At 46.4% G+C, this 15407-nt stretch overlaps 1 protein-coding gene across 1 annotated transcript in view; it reads left to right on the top strand.

Annotated features, from left to right (window-relative positions):
• Nucleotides 1-15407, top strand: part of SMC1A (structural maintenance of chromosomes 1A) — a 115951-nt gene that overhangs the window by 80818 nt on the left and 19726 nt on the right. The window contains 5 exon segments of the mRNA XM_033921456.1: nucleotides 378-531; nucleotides 10818-10928; nucleotides 11016-11172; nucleotides 13344-13498; nucleotides 13591-13742. Of these exon segments, the coding sequence (XP_033777347.1) occupies nucleotides 378-531; nucleotides 10818-10928; nucleotides 11016-11172; nucleotides 13344-13498; nucleotides 13591-13742 (729 nt within the window).

Genomic DNA, 15407 nt, shown 5'->3' with positions numbered 1-15407 from the left:
AGTATGACCGACCCAGTATATCTGTGTTCATTTTTTCAAATCTATAAATTAAACATAAATTCACCCACCAAAAATTAAAGTTAAACTATTAAAGACACAATTATTTGACAAATTTGTAACCCAAGTTGCTTTTTAAATATAACATGTATTGTATACATTCTAGAAATTGATGTATCTTTTTGAACTGTATATTCGCTGTGACCCGCCTAGAACCATTCGTGATCTGGTGGTATATAAGAATAAATTATCAAGTGATGTTAGTAAATCTGTGTATTACTTATATTGTGCACTTGCTGAAAGTTTAAAAATGAATAAAAAATTATAAAAAAAAAAAAAAGAATAAATTATTATTATTATTACTTTGCCTTTCTCCTCAGGGAGATGACTCACTTGCAGAAGGAAGTCACAGCCTTTGAAACAAAGTTGGAGCAGAAGCGCAGTGACCGTCACAACCTGTTGCAGGCCTGCAAAATGCAGGACATCAAGCTACCACTCTGCAAGGGCACCATGGATGATATCAGTCAGGAGGAGGTAATGCTAGCGCTGACTCCATTATTTCTATTGGGTGACAGAAGAAATAATTGCCTATTCTTTAGCTCCTCTCCAGACCAGCACAATTCAATGATGGGTAATAACTCACCATGACCAGCAGGTGGAGACTGAGACAAACTTTTGGCTGTAGTACAAGTAGCTATGCAGTCTCCCTATACAAACAGTCTGTTCTCAGTCTCCAGCAGGTGTTGATAAGCTGTTGGTTAGTGTAGGGCTTTTGGAATTTGTTTAGTGGCCTTCTTGTCCCTCTTTGGTGCCAAACTGAGCTTGCGGCCTGCCTGTGCTTGTGGTGTGTTGGCCACTGCAAAGGGGAATCCTCGTCGGCTTCGGGTGCCGGCATCCAAGGATCCCCTTCGCGAGTGCCTTGCACGCTGGCAACTGACAGCGGGGAAACCCAGGCTTTCGTCACCCACACAGAGATTCCCCAAGCTGCCGACAGTTAGGGAAATAAGTTTTCCTTATCGCCGAAGTTGCTGGGGACTCCCTTACAGCTGCTGTTGGCTTGCCTGCTTTAGTGGCTGGGGTGATTAAGGCCTCAGCTGCTACAAGCTTCGGGGGCGGGTTTTTTGGCGGGTTTTGCCCCGATTTTGGTGGGAAGCGCCTCCATCTTGTCTGCACCCTCAGGTGACCTTCCCCCTGTATTGGAGAGACAGTGGCAGGTTTCTGCCTGGGATCCATTGTTTTGGTAGTGACTTCCCAGTGGACGTGTTAGATCCCAGAGAATGGTGTCTCAGTCCTGCAGCTTTTGAGTTGATCGTGCAGACTTGGGGTCAGCCGATCATGGAACCTGATGGGCCACGAGTGTCAACACCAAAGCGCCCAGTTTCTTCAGTCGGTGCAAAGGATGTTCAGACCGAGGGGCTGGATGATATGGTACAGTTTTTGGCCAGCAGCGGGCCTCCTATACATGTTTCCTCCATGGCCGATGGTGGGCAGAGTTCTTCACATTGTTCAGCATCCCAACTGCGTGATCCTAGTGGCTCCGGACAGGCCCAAGAGCCCGTGATACGCGGATCTGGTTCAATCATCTCAAGGCATATCCTCTTTCCGCTGCCCCCCTCGCCCGACCTTCTGACTCAGGGCCCCATTCCAATGTTTGATCCGGGTCCTTATGGTTTGGCTTTTGAAAGGGAATTCCTAGGTAAGAAAGGTTATTCAGCTAAAGTGATTTCCACTCTCTTGGGGTCCCGGAGGCTTTCCACTTCTTGGGCTTATGTGCTTATTTGGTGTATTTTTGAGGAGTGATGTGCCACACTTGGAGTGGTTTCCTTTCACGCATCTTTGCCTCACATCTTAGAGTCTTTGCAGAATGGCCTGAATAGGGGCCTGGCCTGGTCTTCTCTTCAGGTTCAGCTGGCGGCTTTGTCTGCTTTTCACGGGTCCTTAATGTCTTCTCCGAACGTGATTCATTTTTTGAGGGCGGCCAAATTACTTCGGCCTTTAGTGCGGCCTTCGGTTCTGGCCTGAGATCTCAACCTGGTCTTGTTCATGCTCGTGCACCCTCCCTTTGTGCCTCTGGGTTCTTGCTCGTTGAAGGACCTTACTCTTAAGGCGGTCTTCCTGGTGGCCATTACTTCTGCAAGACAACATTTCTGAGCTGCAGGCTTTTTTTGTAGACCTCCCTTCCTGGAGTTTTCTAAGGAGCGTGTTGTGCTGCGGCCTGTTCCTTCCTTTCTGTCGAAGATTGTTTTATCTTATCATGCCAACTAGTCTGTGGTCCTCCCGGTCTTGGGTACTCAGGAGGGCTCATTAGAACAGAGACAGTTGTGCAAGTTGGATATCTGTCGGGTCCTTTGCTCTTATGTTCAGTGGACCAGGAGTTCTGGAAGTTGGATCATCTGTTTGTCCTCTTAGCAGTGCTTCCAAGGCTACCATTGCGCACCAGTTCAAGGAAACTTTCGCTTCCGCATACCTTCTTGAGAAGAAGCCTCTTCAGGATATTTGGGAGCCATTAACAAAATACTGTAAAGATTGAATATCATTTTACCCCTTGAAATGTGCATCCAAAGTGGGGGAAGGAGGGAGGATTTTGATTCTTTTATTAATGCAAGTAATGTGGGGATGGGTGGGTTATTTTATTTGTTCTTATATTGAAAAAGGTTATTGATTATGGGGGAGGGAGGGATATGTGATATGAATTAGATTGTGTTCTTGATGTAAGATGGAAAAATGAATAAAGAATTAAAAAAAAAAAAGATATTAAGTGATGTATTTATGTATAAATTGATGTTATATGCTATTTCACTTATTGTAAGTTTTAAAAATGAATAAAGAATATTAAAAAAAAAAAGAAGCCTCTTCTGGAATTTATCAAGGTTCATTCCACTCGGGGTCAGGTAGCTTCTTGGGCTGAGTCTTGTGCCTCCAGTAGATATCTGTAAGGCGGCAGTTTGGTCTTCTTTCCATCCCTTTGTGGGTTACTACCGTGTGGACGTTCAGGCGTGTTGGGACACAGTGTTTGGTGAGCATGTTCTGGTGGTGGTCCTCCGGGGTCCCACCCATGATGGGTACTGCTTTGGTACATCCCATCAGTGAACTGTGCCGATCTAGAGAGGCACTAAAGAAGGAGAAATTAGGTTCTTACCTGCTAATTTTCTTTCTTTTAGACTCTCCAGACCGGCACAGTCCCCACCCTGTCTGACTGCCTGTTGTTCTTTCAGGATTCACTTGATGAGTGTTTTTTCTGTGGGATCTTGGGTTTTTAGTGAGTGTCAGGGAGATCAAAAGAACAGCGGCTTTGGCTCTGCTGGCGAGCTTTGGGGACGTTTGCTGAAGGAGCTTCTTCTATGCAATTTCCAACAGTGTGGCTCTGTTAGTTGTTGCTTCTGTTAGGGCTGTTGTTTCTGTTATGATTAGCACTTCTTAGTTTATTAGTTCTGCTTGGCTATTCGGCAGACTGTTTGTTTATATAGGGGGACTGCACAGCCACTTGTGCTACAGCCAAAAGTTTTTCTCAGTCTCCACCTGCTGGTCATGGTGAGTTATTACCCATCAGTGAACTGTGCCGTTCTGGAGAGTCTAAGCAAAAGAAAGAAAATTAGCAGGTAAGAACCTAATTTCTCCTTATAGCAGCATCATCTCTTGTATTTAATTGTAGGCACACTCTATTAGTAGTGTACTTCTGAATGTTGTCAGTTTTTAGCTATTTTTCCACACATTATCAGATTTTGCTTATCAAAGTTATTTCTGGGTTTACTTAAATGACAGTGAGAGAGGGATGACATGAATCTGGTTTCTGCTTCTCAGGCTGAATATGTTCTGTAAAATATGGTCACATCCCTGAGCGATTGGAAGGGAAAGTCTCACCATTACATGATAGTGACACCTATTGTCCAGTCTCAGGATTCACCTGTGCCAAGTTTTTTTTTTATTATTTAAATATAACAATTATGATACATACAGTATTCTAAAGCAATATGAGTCCACATCAAGGAAGAGAAAGAAGTAATTTTTAAACATACATAACCAACAAATAAAAGGGGGAAAAAAGCCTGTATATCTCTATGTTAAGTTTTAGTTTGAACACCCATTTCCCTATCTATCAGGAATCTTTCCAACTGATCAGGTTCAAAAAAGGCATATGACATATTTAAATAAGTAATCATACATTTAGCGGGAAATTTTAAGAAAAAAGTTGCTCCTAATGATAATACTCGAGGTTTGTATTGAAGAAATTGTTCCCACCTAAACTGGGTAGCTCTACAAACGTCTGGAAACATTTGCAGTTTCTGCCCACAAAAAAGGAAATCTTTTTTCAAGAAATAATTTTTCAACACCATACATTTACAATTCTCTGAGGCAAAGGGTAACCAAGAGGGTGACACGATCTGAAATATCATCGTAACTTGTTTCAAGAAATAATGTTAAATTTTCCAATGGATCTTTTCCTTTGGTTAGATTCATCAGATGTACCATCCTCCTGGTTAACCGATCCCCTCATTGGGAGATAGAAACATCTATTCAACATAATAGTTTCAGCATTGCCCAATTGTAGAACCTCTTTAAATATTTTCTAAGTTGTATCTCAGGAGAGAGCAATGAGCATTATCCCAGGACAAGCAGGCAGCATATTCTTGACTGATGGGTGATGGCACCGACGGAGCCCCGGTACGGACAATTTTAGAGTGATTGCACTCTAAGAACTTGGAAAGTTCTAGTAGGCCGCACCGCGCACGCGCAAGTGCTTTCCCGCCCGACAGAGGCGCGCGGTCCCCAGTTTCTTAGTTTCCGCGGAGCTAAGAAGACGCACTTTTCAAAGACTGTTGAAAAATTTTTTCCTCACGCCTTCCCGCTCGCGTAAACCCTTAAGGAAATATTGTTTCCTTCATTTTCTTTTCTTTCTTTTCTTTAAAAAAAAAAAAAAAAATCTTGTTTTTTTTTTCCAATTCTTTCGGTTTCGCCCCGGCGGGGCCTGTTGCCACCATCGAGGCCTCGGCCTTCGATTTGGCAGAAGCCGTTTTTACCTTCATGCCCCCTCAACCCGGGTTTAAGAAGTGCCAGCGGTGTGCACGACCAATTTCACTCACTGACCCGCACAACTGGTGTCTACAGTGTCCTGACCATCAAATCTACCTGCACCTGCTGTGCGACTTTAAAAAAGAGAACTCTAAAAAACCGTCAGATTCAACAGCGGTTATTATTTGGTGCTGAGATATCTGATCCTGCGACACCGGCACCGACATCGGCCCCGTCTCAGTCGGCACCCACCTCGTCGACACCACGCGATACCGCGCCGGCGTCGCATCCCTCAGGTAAGCCGACTAAGAAGCCTTCCCCGTTGGAGCGTCCTCCGGTCTCAGTAGCAGCGAGCCCAATCCTGCCAACCTCGAGGCGCCCACGGAAGCGCTCCGCCCCAATTGAGGTGAGTCCCTCGACCTCGGGCTCCTCATCCTCGGGGCATCGAGCGGCACCGCAGGTACCGCAGAAGCAAAAGGCAGTACCGGTGCCTTCTCTGGACGAGCGCATTGCAGCCATCCTGCAGGTGCAGCTCAAGGAGCAGTTAAACCAGCTCCTTCCTACTCTCTTGACACCGAGCCTTCCAGTCCCGGTCCGGTCTGAGCCACCGGTACCGGCAGTGGAGCAGCCTCTTTTGTCTGCGTCCACTTTGTCGGTACTGGTTTACTCTGCTTCATCGGTCTCTATGCCAGTCCTCGCACCGGAACCGAGAGCTCAACACCAGGCTGTTCAGACTTCAGCACCGTTGCAGCCTGTAACATCTCCCGGTACCGTGTCTATGAGGTCAGGTAAGTCGGCACGCAAATCCCGACACTGGAACCCTCCACTCCGGAGTCTCGAGACCGTAGTTCCCATATTAGGGACCCTGATCTGTGGGGTGACTCCGAAGAGCCTTTTCTTTCTGAGGGTGAGTGTTCCTCGGATGAGGATGATCCTGCTGCCCCTGATCCATCCGCCAAACAAGATTCCACATCTTTCACTTCCTTCCTGAAAGATATGTGTGAATCCCTTTCTATTCCTTTGGAGGCTGAGTCTAAAAAATCCAAAGCCTTCCTTGATGCACTGGATTTTGACCAGCCTCCAAAGGAATTTCTCAAACTACCCCTCCATGATATCTTGAGGGAAACCTTTTATAAGAATCTGGAGACTCCTTTGACCATCCCAGGAGCCCCTCGTAAATTGGATTCTTTGTATAAAGTGATTCCTATCCCTGGATTTGATAAGCCGCAGCTTCCACATGAATCCCTTCTTGTGGAATCTACGCTTAAGAAGTCTGCCGGAGCTAGTGTATACGCTTCTGTCCCTCCTGGCAGGGAAGGTAAAGCCATGGACAAGTTTGGTAAACGGTTATACCAGAATGCAATGCTAGCTAATAGATCTGGTAATTATGCTTTCCATTTCTCTTTCAATCTCAAGCATCTTCTCACCACCATGGCTTCCTTTGAAAAGTACCTTCCTGAACGAAAACGACAGGCTTTTCACCACTGCTCGTCCTCTCACTTCCAACTCCGTAAGTTTATGGTTCGATCAATTTATGACACATTCGAACTTACCACCAGAGCAACGGCCATGTCTGTGGCTATGCGTCGCCTTGCTTGGCTCAGAGTGTCGGAGCTTGATGTCAACCATCAAGATCGGTTGGCTAATGCACCATGCCTGGGGGATGAACTCTTTGGGGAATCCATGGACTCTACCACCCAAAAGCTCTCCGCCCATGAGACTAGATGGGATACTCTGCTAAAAACAAAAAAGAAGACTCCACCGGCGCGGCCTTTCAGACAACAGTCGGCCTATCAACGCCGTTATGTGGCTCGTCCCTTGCCATCAGCTCCCCAACAACCTAGGCGTTAACGTCAGCAACAACGACAGACCCCTAGGCCCCCACAGCAGCAGCCTGCGAAGCCACCTCCACAGCAAAAATCTACACAGCCCTTTTGACTTAGTTCTCCAGGGCATAGCCAGCTTCCTAACATCTGCCCACCTACCTCAACCTATAGGTGGCCGTCTTACTTTTTTCCTCAGCCGTTGGGAAATCATCACCTCGGATCAATGGGTCCTCAACATCATCCGCCACGGCTACTCTCTCAACTTTCAGACACTTCCTGCCCAAAGTCTACCAAAAGAGTCTGCTTTGAACACTCCTCAGTCTTCCCTCCTTCTTCAGGAGGTTCAATCCCTCCTCCTTCTGAACGCCATAGAGGAAGTTCCTCTAGATCAGAAGAGGCAGGGATTCTACTCCCGTTACTTTCTAGTCCCCAAGAAAACAGGAGATCTCAGACCCATTTTAGATCTTCGCGATCTCAACAAATGCTTGGTCAAAGAAAAATTCAGGATGCTTTCTCTGGCCACTCTTTACCCTCTTCTCAATCAAGGCGACTGGCTATGCTCCCTCGATCTCAAAGAGGCTTACACTCACATACCGGTCAATCCGGCATCCAGACAGTATCTCCGCTTCATGATCAATCATTGTCATTACCAATACAAGGTACTGCCCTTCGGTCTTGCCTCCTCTCCAAGAGTGTTCACCAAATGTCTGATTGTGGTGGCTGCCTTTCTACGCTCTCACCACCTTCAGGTCTTTCCTTACCTGGACGATTGGTTAATCAAGGCCAATTCATCTCAGACAGTACTCCTGGCCACCAACCACACCGTCCTGTTTCTACAACTTCTGGGGTTCGAGATCAATCTACCCAAATCTCATCTCATCCCCACTCAGAGACTTCAATTCATTGGAGCGGTGCTGGACACAGTACTCATGAGAGCGTTCCTGCCGTCCAACCGTCTTCAAACTCTTCAATCTCTATGTCAGCAGGTACATCCACAACGTTCCATCTCTGCCAAGCAAATGATGGTACTCTTGGGTCACATGGCCTCCACAGTTCATGTCACACCCTTCGCACGTCTTCACCTGCGCACTCCTCAATGGACCCTAGCTACCCAGTGGTCCCAAGCAACGGATCCTTGCTCACGACACATATCTGTGACATCATCTCTTCGTCAGTCTCTACAATGGTGGTTGATATCCTCAAATCTCTCCAGGGGTCTTCTGTTCCATCTACCTCCTCATCAACTTGTCATCACCACAGACGCCTCCCCTTATGCCTGGGGAGCTCATTTGAACGAATTCCAAACTCAAGGACTTTGGACAGCCCAGGAAATGAAGCATCACATCAATTTCCTGGAACTCAGAGCAATGTTTTATGCCCTCAAGGCTTTCCAACATCTTCTCTTTCCTCAGGTCCTCCTGCTGTGCACAGACAATCAAGTTGCGATGTACTACATCAACAAGCAAGGTGGGACAGGCTCTCGCCTCTTGTGCCAGGAAGCCCAGAAGATTTGGGCTTGGGCCACAGATCACCAACTATTCCTGAAAGCTATCTACATTCAGGGAGAACAGAATTCCTTAGCAGACAAGCTCAGCAGAATTCTCCAGCCTCACGAGTGGACACTCCATCCTTTCACTCTACAGTCCATCTTCGCTCAGTGGGGCACTCCTCAGATAGACCTCTTTGCAGCTCCTCACAATCACCAGCTGCCCCTCTTCTACTCCAGACTCTACTCTCCTCACCGTCTGGCAGCGGATGCATTTCTCCTGGATTGGTCCAATCTGTTCCTGTATGCTTTCCCTCCACTACCTCTCATGTTGCGAACCTTGTTCAAGCTCAAGAGGGAACAAGCCACCATGATTCTCATTGCTCCACGGTAGCCCAGGCAACACTGGTTCTCCCTTCTACTTCAACTCAGTTCCAGAGAACCTATTCTTCTTCCATTGTTTCCTTCTCTGCTTTCGCAGCATCAGGAGACCCTTCTACATCCCAACCTCCAATCTCTGCACCTGACAGCTTGGTATCTCTCGGGCTGACTTCGAATGATACTCTTTAGTCTCAGCCCGTTCGTTCTATTCTGGATGCCTCCAGGAAACCGGCCACTCTGCAATGTTACCATCAGAAGTGGACAAGATTTTCTTCCTGGTGTCTTCTTCATCATTATAATCCTACGTCCCTTGCTGTGGAGACATTGTTGGATTACCTTCTTTCTTTGTCTGACGCTGGTCTCAAGTCTACTTCCATCAGAGTCCACCTCAGTGCTATTGCGGCTTTTCATGAGCCAGTTCATGGAAAACTCTTTTCAGCTCATCCTTTGGTTTCCAGATTCATGCGGGGTCTTTTTAATGTGAAACCACCTCTCAAAGCACCCCCTGTAGTCTGGGACCTTAATGTGGTTCTCTCCGCCTTAATGAAACCTCCGTTTGAACCTTTGGCTACAACTCCTTTCAAGTTCCTCACTTGGAAAGTGGTCTTCCTTATCGCCCTTATCTGCCAGGAGGGTCAGTGAGCTACATGCACTAGTTGCGGATCCACCTTTTACAGTCTTTCATCATGACAAGGTGGTTCTGCGTACACATCCAAAGTTTCTCCCTAAGGTTGTCTCTGAATTCCATCTCAACCAATCCATTGTTCTGCCTGTTTTCTTTCCGAAACCTCACTCTCATTCTGGAGAACAGGCTCTGCATACTTTGGACTGTAAACGGGCTTTAGCTTACTATTTAGAGCGTACTAAGCCCCACAGATCATCTCCCCAACTCTTTCTGTCCTTTGATCCGAATAAATTGGGACGTCCTGTTTCTAAACGTACGTTGTCAAATTGGCTTGCAGCGTGCATTTCATTTTGTTATGCTCAGTCCGGACTGACACTGGAAGGTTCTGTCACGGCCCATAGAGTTCGAGCTATGGCAGCATCTGTGGCTTTCCTCCGTTCCACTCCTATTGAGGAAATCTGCAAAGCTGCTACTTGGTCCTCAGTTCATACTTTTACATCTCACTATTGTCTGGATGCATTCTCCAGACGGGATGGACACTTCGGCCAATCTGTTTTGCAAAATTTGTTTTCCTAATGGCCAACCTTCCCTCCATCCCTCTTTTTGTTAGCTTGGAGGTCACCCATCAGTCAAGAATATGCTGCCTGCTTGTCCTGGGATAAAGCACAGTTACTTACCGTAACAGATGTTATCCAGGGACAGCAGGCAGATATTCTTGCGTCCCACCCTTCTCCCCGGGTTGGCTTCTTAGCTGGCTTATCCTAACTGGGGACCGCGCGCCTCTGTCGGGCGGGAAGGCACTCGCGCATGCGCGGTGCGGCCTACTAGAACTTTCCAAGTTCTTAGAGTGCAATCACTCTAAAATTGTCCGTACCGGGGCTCCGTCGGTGCCGTCACCCATCAGTCAAGAATATCTGCCTGCTGTCCCTGGATAACACCTGTTACGGTAAGTAACTGTGCTTTTTGGAAAATTCAATATTCTCAGATTAGAAGCTCTCATATGATTTTCCATAATCTCACACTGTTTATGCACCTGTGCCAAGTTCTTGATGAATTCTAGTCCGATTTTACATTACATTAGGGATTTCTATTCCACCATTACCTTACAGTTCAAGGCGGATTACAAAAGAATTATCTATAATGTATTACAACAAGAACTTACAAAAAAAAATTGGTCATTTTCAAAGAGAGTAAGAAATGGGTAAGGTTATTTGTTTGGGGTAGTTGGCTTTAGTGAGAGGTGGACTTTGAAACTTGCGGTATTATTTCTTTTTTCAGGGTTTTCTTGAATTTCATGGTCTTTATTTCTTTTCTAAAAGTCTTGTAGTCGATAATGATTGAGCTAGTAAAAAGGATGGTTAAAATGAAGGGGGGGGGTGAACCCCTTGTTGGTAATAAAGGATATTGGTGCTGAAGCCCCACTAGTTAAACTGAAAATACAAAAAAAGAAGAAAACTCAAAGCTTAAAGAGAAATATGTTTATGTATTGCAGGGTGGCTCACAAGCGGATGAACCTTCAGGGAGTTCACAGCGAACCTCTACAGTCTATGCTAAGGAGGCTCTGATTGAGATTGACTACAGTGACCTGTCTGAGGATCTCAAGGTGCAACCAGTCAATATCAGGATTTTCTATATTGTATGCATTACTGTCACTTCTGTTCTCTGACTTCTGGTCCTTTTCTCCACACAGGATGCCGTGGCAGACGATGACATCAAGCAGGAGATGAACTCGCTGCAGCAGAAGTTGAATGAACAGCAGAGTGTACTCCAGCGCATCTCTGCGCCCAACATGAAGGCCATGGAGAAGCTGGAGAGTGTGCGAGACAAGTTCCAGGAGACATCAGATGGTGAGCCTTGCTTCTGGAACCTTTTCCCCCTGCCTCCCCCTCCCCTCCAAAACTGCTGTACTGAAGAGGGTGTTATGAGGCTGTCTCAGGCCCAAATTTCTTGCATCTTATTGCAGCATAAATTGTAAAGTCTTTTGCAAACCTGTTTTATGTAGTACAGCTTGTGTTTCCAGGAAGGCATGTGCCCTCTTCAAATAATCAAAGTAAATTTGTGCACTTACATACTAGAGAATGACACTGTGGCTGTTAACTGCCAAAACAGTGGCAAAAAAAAAAATGGTCGCCGTGGGTACGGGGACAAGGCCATTCACCGCCCCGTGGAATGGTGAATAGCCTTGTCTCCGCAGTTAAGGGAGGGAGTCGTGTGGTCCAACAGCCCCCTCTTTCCTTACTAACGATCGCCGCCATCTGTTCATCTCCCTTCCCCTTACCTTTGTGGCAATTTCTAATGTTCTTTCTACAAGCAGCCGGAGCTTTGAAGTGGCGTTGGGCTGCCGGAAAGTTCTCCTCTTATGCAACTTCCTGTTTCCAGTTGCATCAGAGGAGAACTTTCCGCTAGCCACACGCGACTTCAAGTCTCCAGCTACCTGTAGAAAGAACATTAGAAATTACCACGAAGGTAAGGGGAAGAGAAGAGGGAGATGCCCAGACGGATGGCGGAAGGGAGGGGGCTGCTGGACTGCATGAAGGATGCTGAAGGGGTGTGGAGAGAGAGGGGGTAGAGAAAAGAATATGCTGAAGGGAACGGGAAGAGAGAGTGGGAGAAGACGCTGAAGGGAACTGGGGAAAAGAGGGTGAGGAGAAGACGCTGAAGGGAACTGGGGACGAGAGGGTGGGGAGAAGACGCTGAAGGGAACTGGGGAAGAGAGGGTGGGGAGAAGATGCTGAAGGGAACTGGGGAAGAGAGGGTGTGGAGAAGACGCTGAAGAGAACTGGGGAAGAGAGAGTGGACGCTGAAGGGTACTGGGGAAGAGAGAGTGGACGCTGAAGGGAACTGGGGAAGAGAGGGTAGTGAGAAGATGCAGAAGAGAACTGGGGAAGAGAGAATGGGGAGAAGACGCTGAAGGGAAATGGGGGAGAGGGAGATGCCAGACTATGGGGGGAGCAAAGGGAAGAAGATGAGTGTCAGACGAATGGGGTGGTGGAGGGAGAGATGGAAAGGAGAGAGAAGGAATTGAATAAGGAGAAGATGAGGAAAGCAGAAACCAGGCAACAAAGGTAGAAAAAAAAATTCTGTTTATTTTCTTTTTTTTGTGCTTTAGGACAGTGTCTCGCAAACTTTCTCGAGCCGTGGCATACTAAAAGTAGTGGCCATGGCTCAAGGCACCTGGAAGTGTGTGGATATCGCTATGATGACATCACACGCTTACATGATATCATCGTGTCAATGTCCACGTGTGTTTGAGGGCTCTCCAGGCAGGCCCTGAGATGTCAGTGGGGGGTGTCAGAAGGGAAGAGGGTCAGAGAGAAGGATAGGTGCTGGTGCCCACTGATTGCCTACAGGACATGCCTCTCGCCATGAGAGGCACGTCCTATAGGCAGTCAGCTGGCACTGGCGCCTCTCCTCCTCCCCAGTATACTGCGGCACACCTGAAATCTCAGAAGGCACAGTTGGCACACAGTTTGAGATACACTGTTTTAGGATAAAGTAGTATATTAGTTGTGTTTATAAACATTTGTAAACAAAACCCTTCTAGCTGAACATCTCTTTCTCTAGTTCAGCAGCCAGAACTTTGATTTATAAAATGACAATTGTACAGAATATTATTTCTTTTTATACTTCAATAAAATAAGTTCAGTATAAAACTATTTGAGGCTTGGGTGGATGGTATCAGATGGTTTGCAGGGACGGGGCAGAGATGGGGACATATTTTCTCCCCCTGTCATTCTCTATTACGATACACAAGCTTCAGTAACGAAATATGAGTACAGAGTTAGGAGGTTTCTGTGATGGCTATCCATGCATGAGCTTTGTTGGTTTTGATGCTTTGGGACATTCTGGTGTGGTGTATTTATGCATCCTTGATGAGTATACAGTATTTACATGCTAACCACTCTATATGTGCATTTTGGATTACTATATTTACCCTATATCTACATTTATTCTAGAATTCTAGAGTGATAGGCCTAGATAGATAGATCTTATTTTCCCTTTTCCCATCCCATGACAGAGTTTGAAGCTGCCCGTAAACGAGCAAAGAAAGCCAAACAAGCCTTTGAGCAAACCAAAAAGGAGCGCTTTGATCGTTTCAATGCGTGTTTTGAATCTGTGGCCACCAACATTGATGAGATCTACAAGGCACTGTCCCGGAACAGCAGTGCACAGGTAGAGGACTGTATTCCCCTATCTCCTTTTGGCTTTGTTTCTTGTTGCCTTCCTTACTGCTATTATTTTCTGTTACCATTCTCGCCTTCCAGGCATTCCTGGGTCCTGAAAATCCTGAAGAGCCTTATCTGGATGGCATAAACTATAACTGTGTGGCCCCTGGTAAGCGCTTCCGACCTATGGATAACTTGTCTGGAGGAGAGAAGACTGTGGCCGCATTGGCTCTTCTATTTGCAATCCATAGGTAAGAGAACTACCACGGCAGCTTTCATAATCACCTTGAATTTCTTCACCTTTCAGTCCCTTGCCTCCTTTGGTGTGGTTGGTTCAAATAATATAGTATTCACTAGCATAATGACTGGTAACACGTAAGCAGATTTAGCATGGGCCATGAGATTTTCCAGGGACCCAGTCTCTATTCCCATCACCATTTAAGTGTTGCAAGAAAGATGTGTGAAAATGCTGAGTATATTAATGTAATGTAACCCAGTTAACTGTTTATATAGTTCTAGGCAAACAACAATATAATAAATTCATCAAAAATTCAAAAGGCAGAACTTTCAATCATTATCATGAGTAATATAAGTCTACAGTTAAAACAGTACAGTATGATGTTACATTTTTTTCCAATTCTTTATTCATTTTTTCATCTTACATCAAGAACGCAATATTACATCAATTGAATCATATATATCACTTGAAATTCTTTCTATATATCATCTTAAATACATAAATTAACTCCCTCCCCCACCCACCCTTTTCACAAATATTGTAATCAAAAAATCATACATGTATTATATTCATAAATATTGATTGAATCTATAATATAACTATATTTATCCCAGGACAAGCAGGCAGCATATTCTTGACTGATGGGTGACGGCACCGACGGAGCCCCGGTACGGACAATTCTAGAGTGATCTCACTCTAAGAACTTTAGAAAGTTCTAGCTCGGCCGCACCGCGCACGCGCGAGTGCCTTCCCGCCCGACAGAGGCGCGCGGTCCCTCAGTTTCTTAGTTTCCGCGGAGCTAAGAAGACGCGTTTTTTTCAACGGCTGTTGAAACCTTTTTTTCTATTGCCTTCCCGCTCGCGTAAACTTTTGGCTAATTGGCCTTATTTGGTTTCTTTTTTCTTTTTTGTAAAAAAAAAAAAAAAAATTTTTTCTTTTCTTTTTCTTAATTTGATTTTCCCCGGCGGGGCCTTCTGCCACCATCGAAGCCTCGGCCTTCGATTTGGCGGAAGCCGTTTTTCCTTTCATGCCCCCTCAACCGGGTTTTAAAAAGTGCCAGCGGTGTGCTAGGCCTATATCTCTCACGGACCCACACAACTGGTGCTTACAGTGTTTGGGTCCTGAGCATCAGGCCTCTACTTGCACCCGCTGTGCTACTCTAAAAAAACGGACTTTAAAAAATCGCCAAATACAGCAGCGATTACTGTTCAGTGCCGAGATGTCCGACCCCGTTCCTTCGATTCCGGCTTCGGCACCGATTCAGTCGGCACCCTCGTCTTCGACGCTGCGTGATTCCACACCGGCGTCTCAACAGTCAGGTAAGCCGGCTAAGAAGCCTTCCCCGCTGGAACGTCTCCCGGCCTCGAGTGCAGTGAGTCCAATCCTGCCGCCTGTAAGACGCCAGCGGAAGCGCTCCGCCCCTATAGAGGTGAGTCCCTCGACATCGGGCTCCTCATCTCCGGGGCGTCGAGCGGCACCGCAGGTACCGCAGAAGAAAAAAGCGGTACCGGTGCCATCCCTTGATGACCGCATTACGGCCATCCTTCAGGCGCAGCTTAAGGAGCAATTAGAACGGCTCCTTCCTGCTATCATGACACCGAACCTTCCGGTGCCGGCCCGCACCGAGCTATCGGTACCGGTTGTGGAACAACCCGTATCGATACCGATTGTGGAACCC

The sequence above is a fragment of the Geotrypetes seraphini genome, chromosome 1 (genome assembly GCF_902459505.1).
Source record: "Geotrypetes seraphini chromosome 1, aGeoSer1.1, whole genome shotgun sequence".
Lineage (NCBI taxonomy): Eukaryota > Metazoa > Chordata > Amphibia > Gymnophiona > Dermophiidae > Geotrypetes > Geotrypetes seraphini.
Note: the sequence above shows the minus strand (reverse complement) of the source record. Positions and strands in the feature narration are given on the sequence as shown.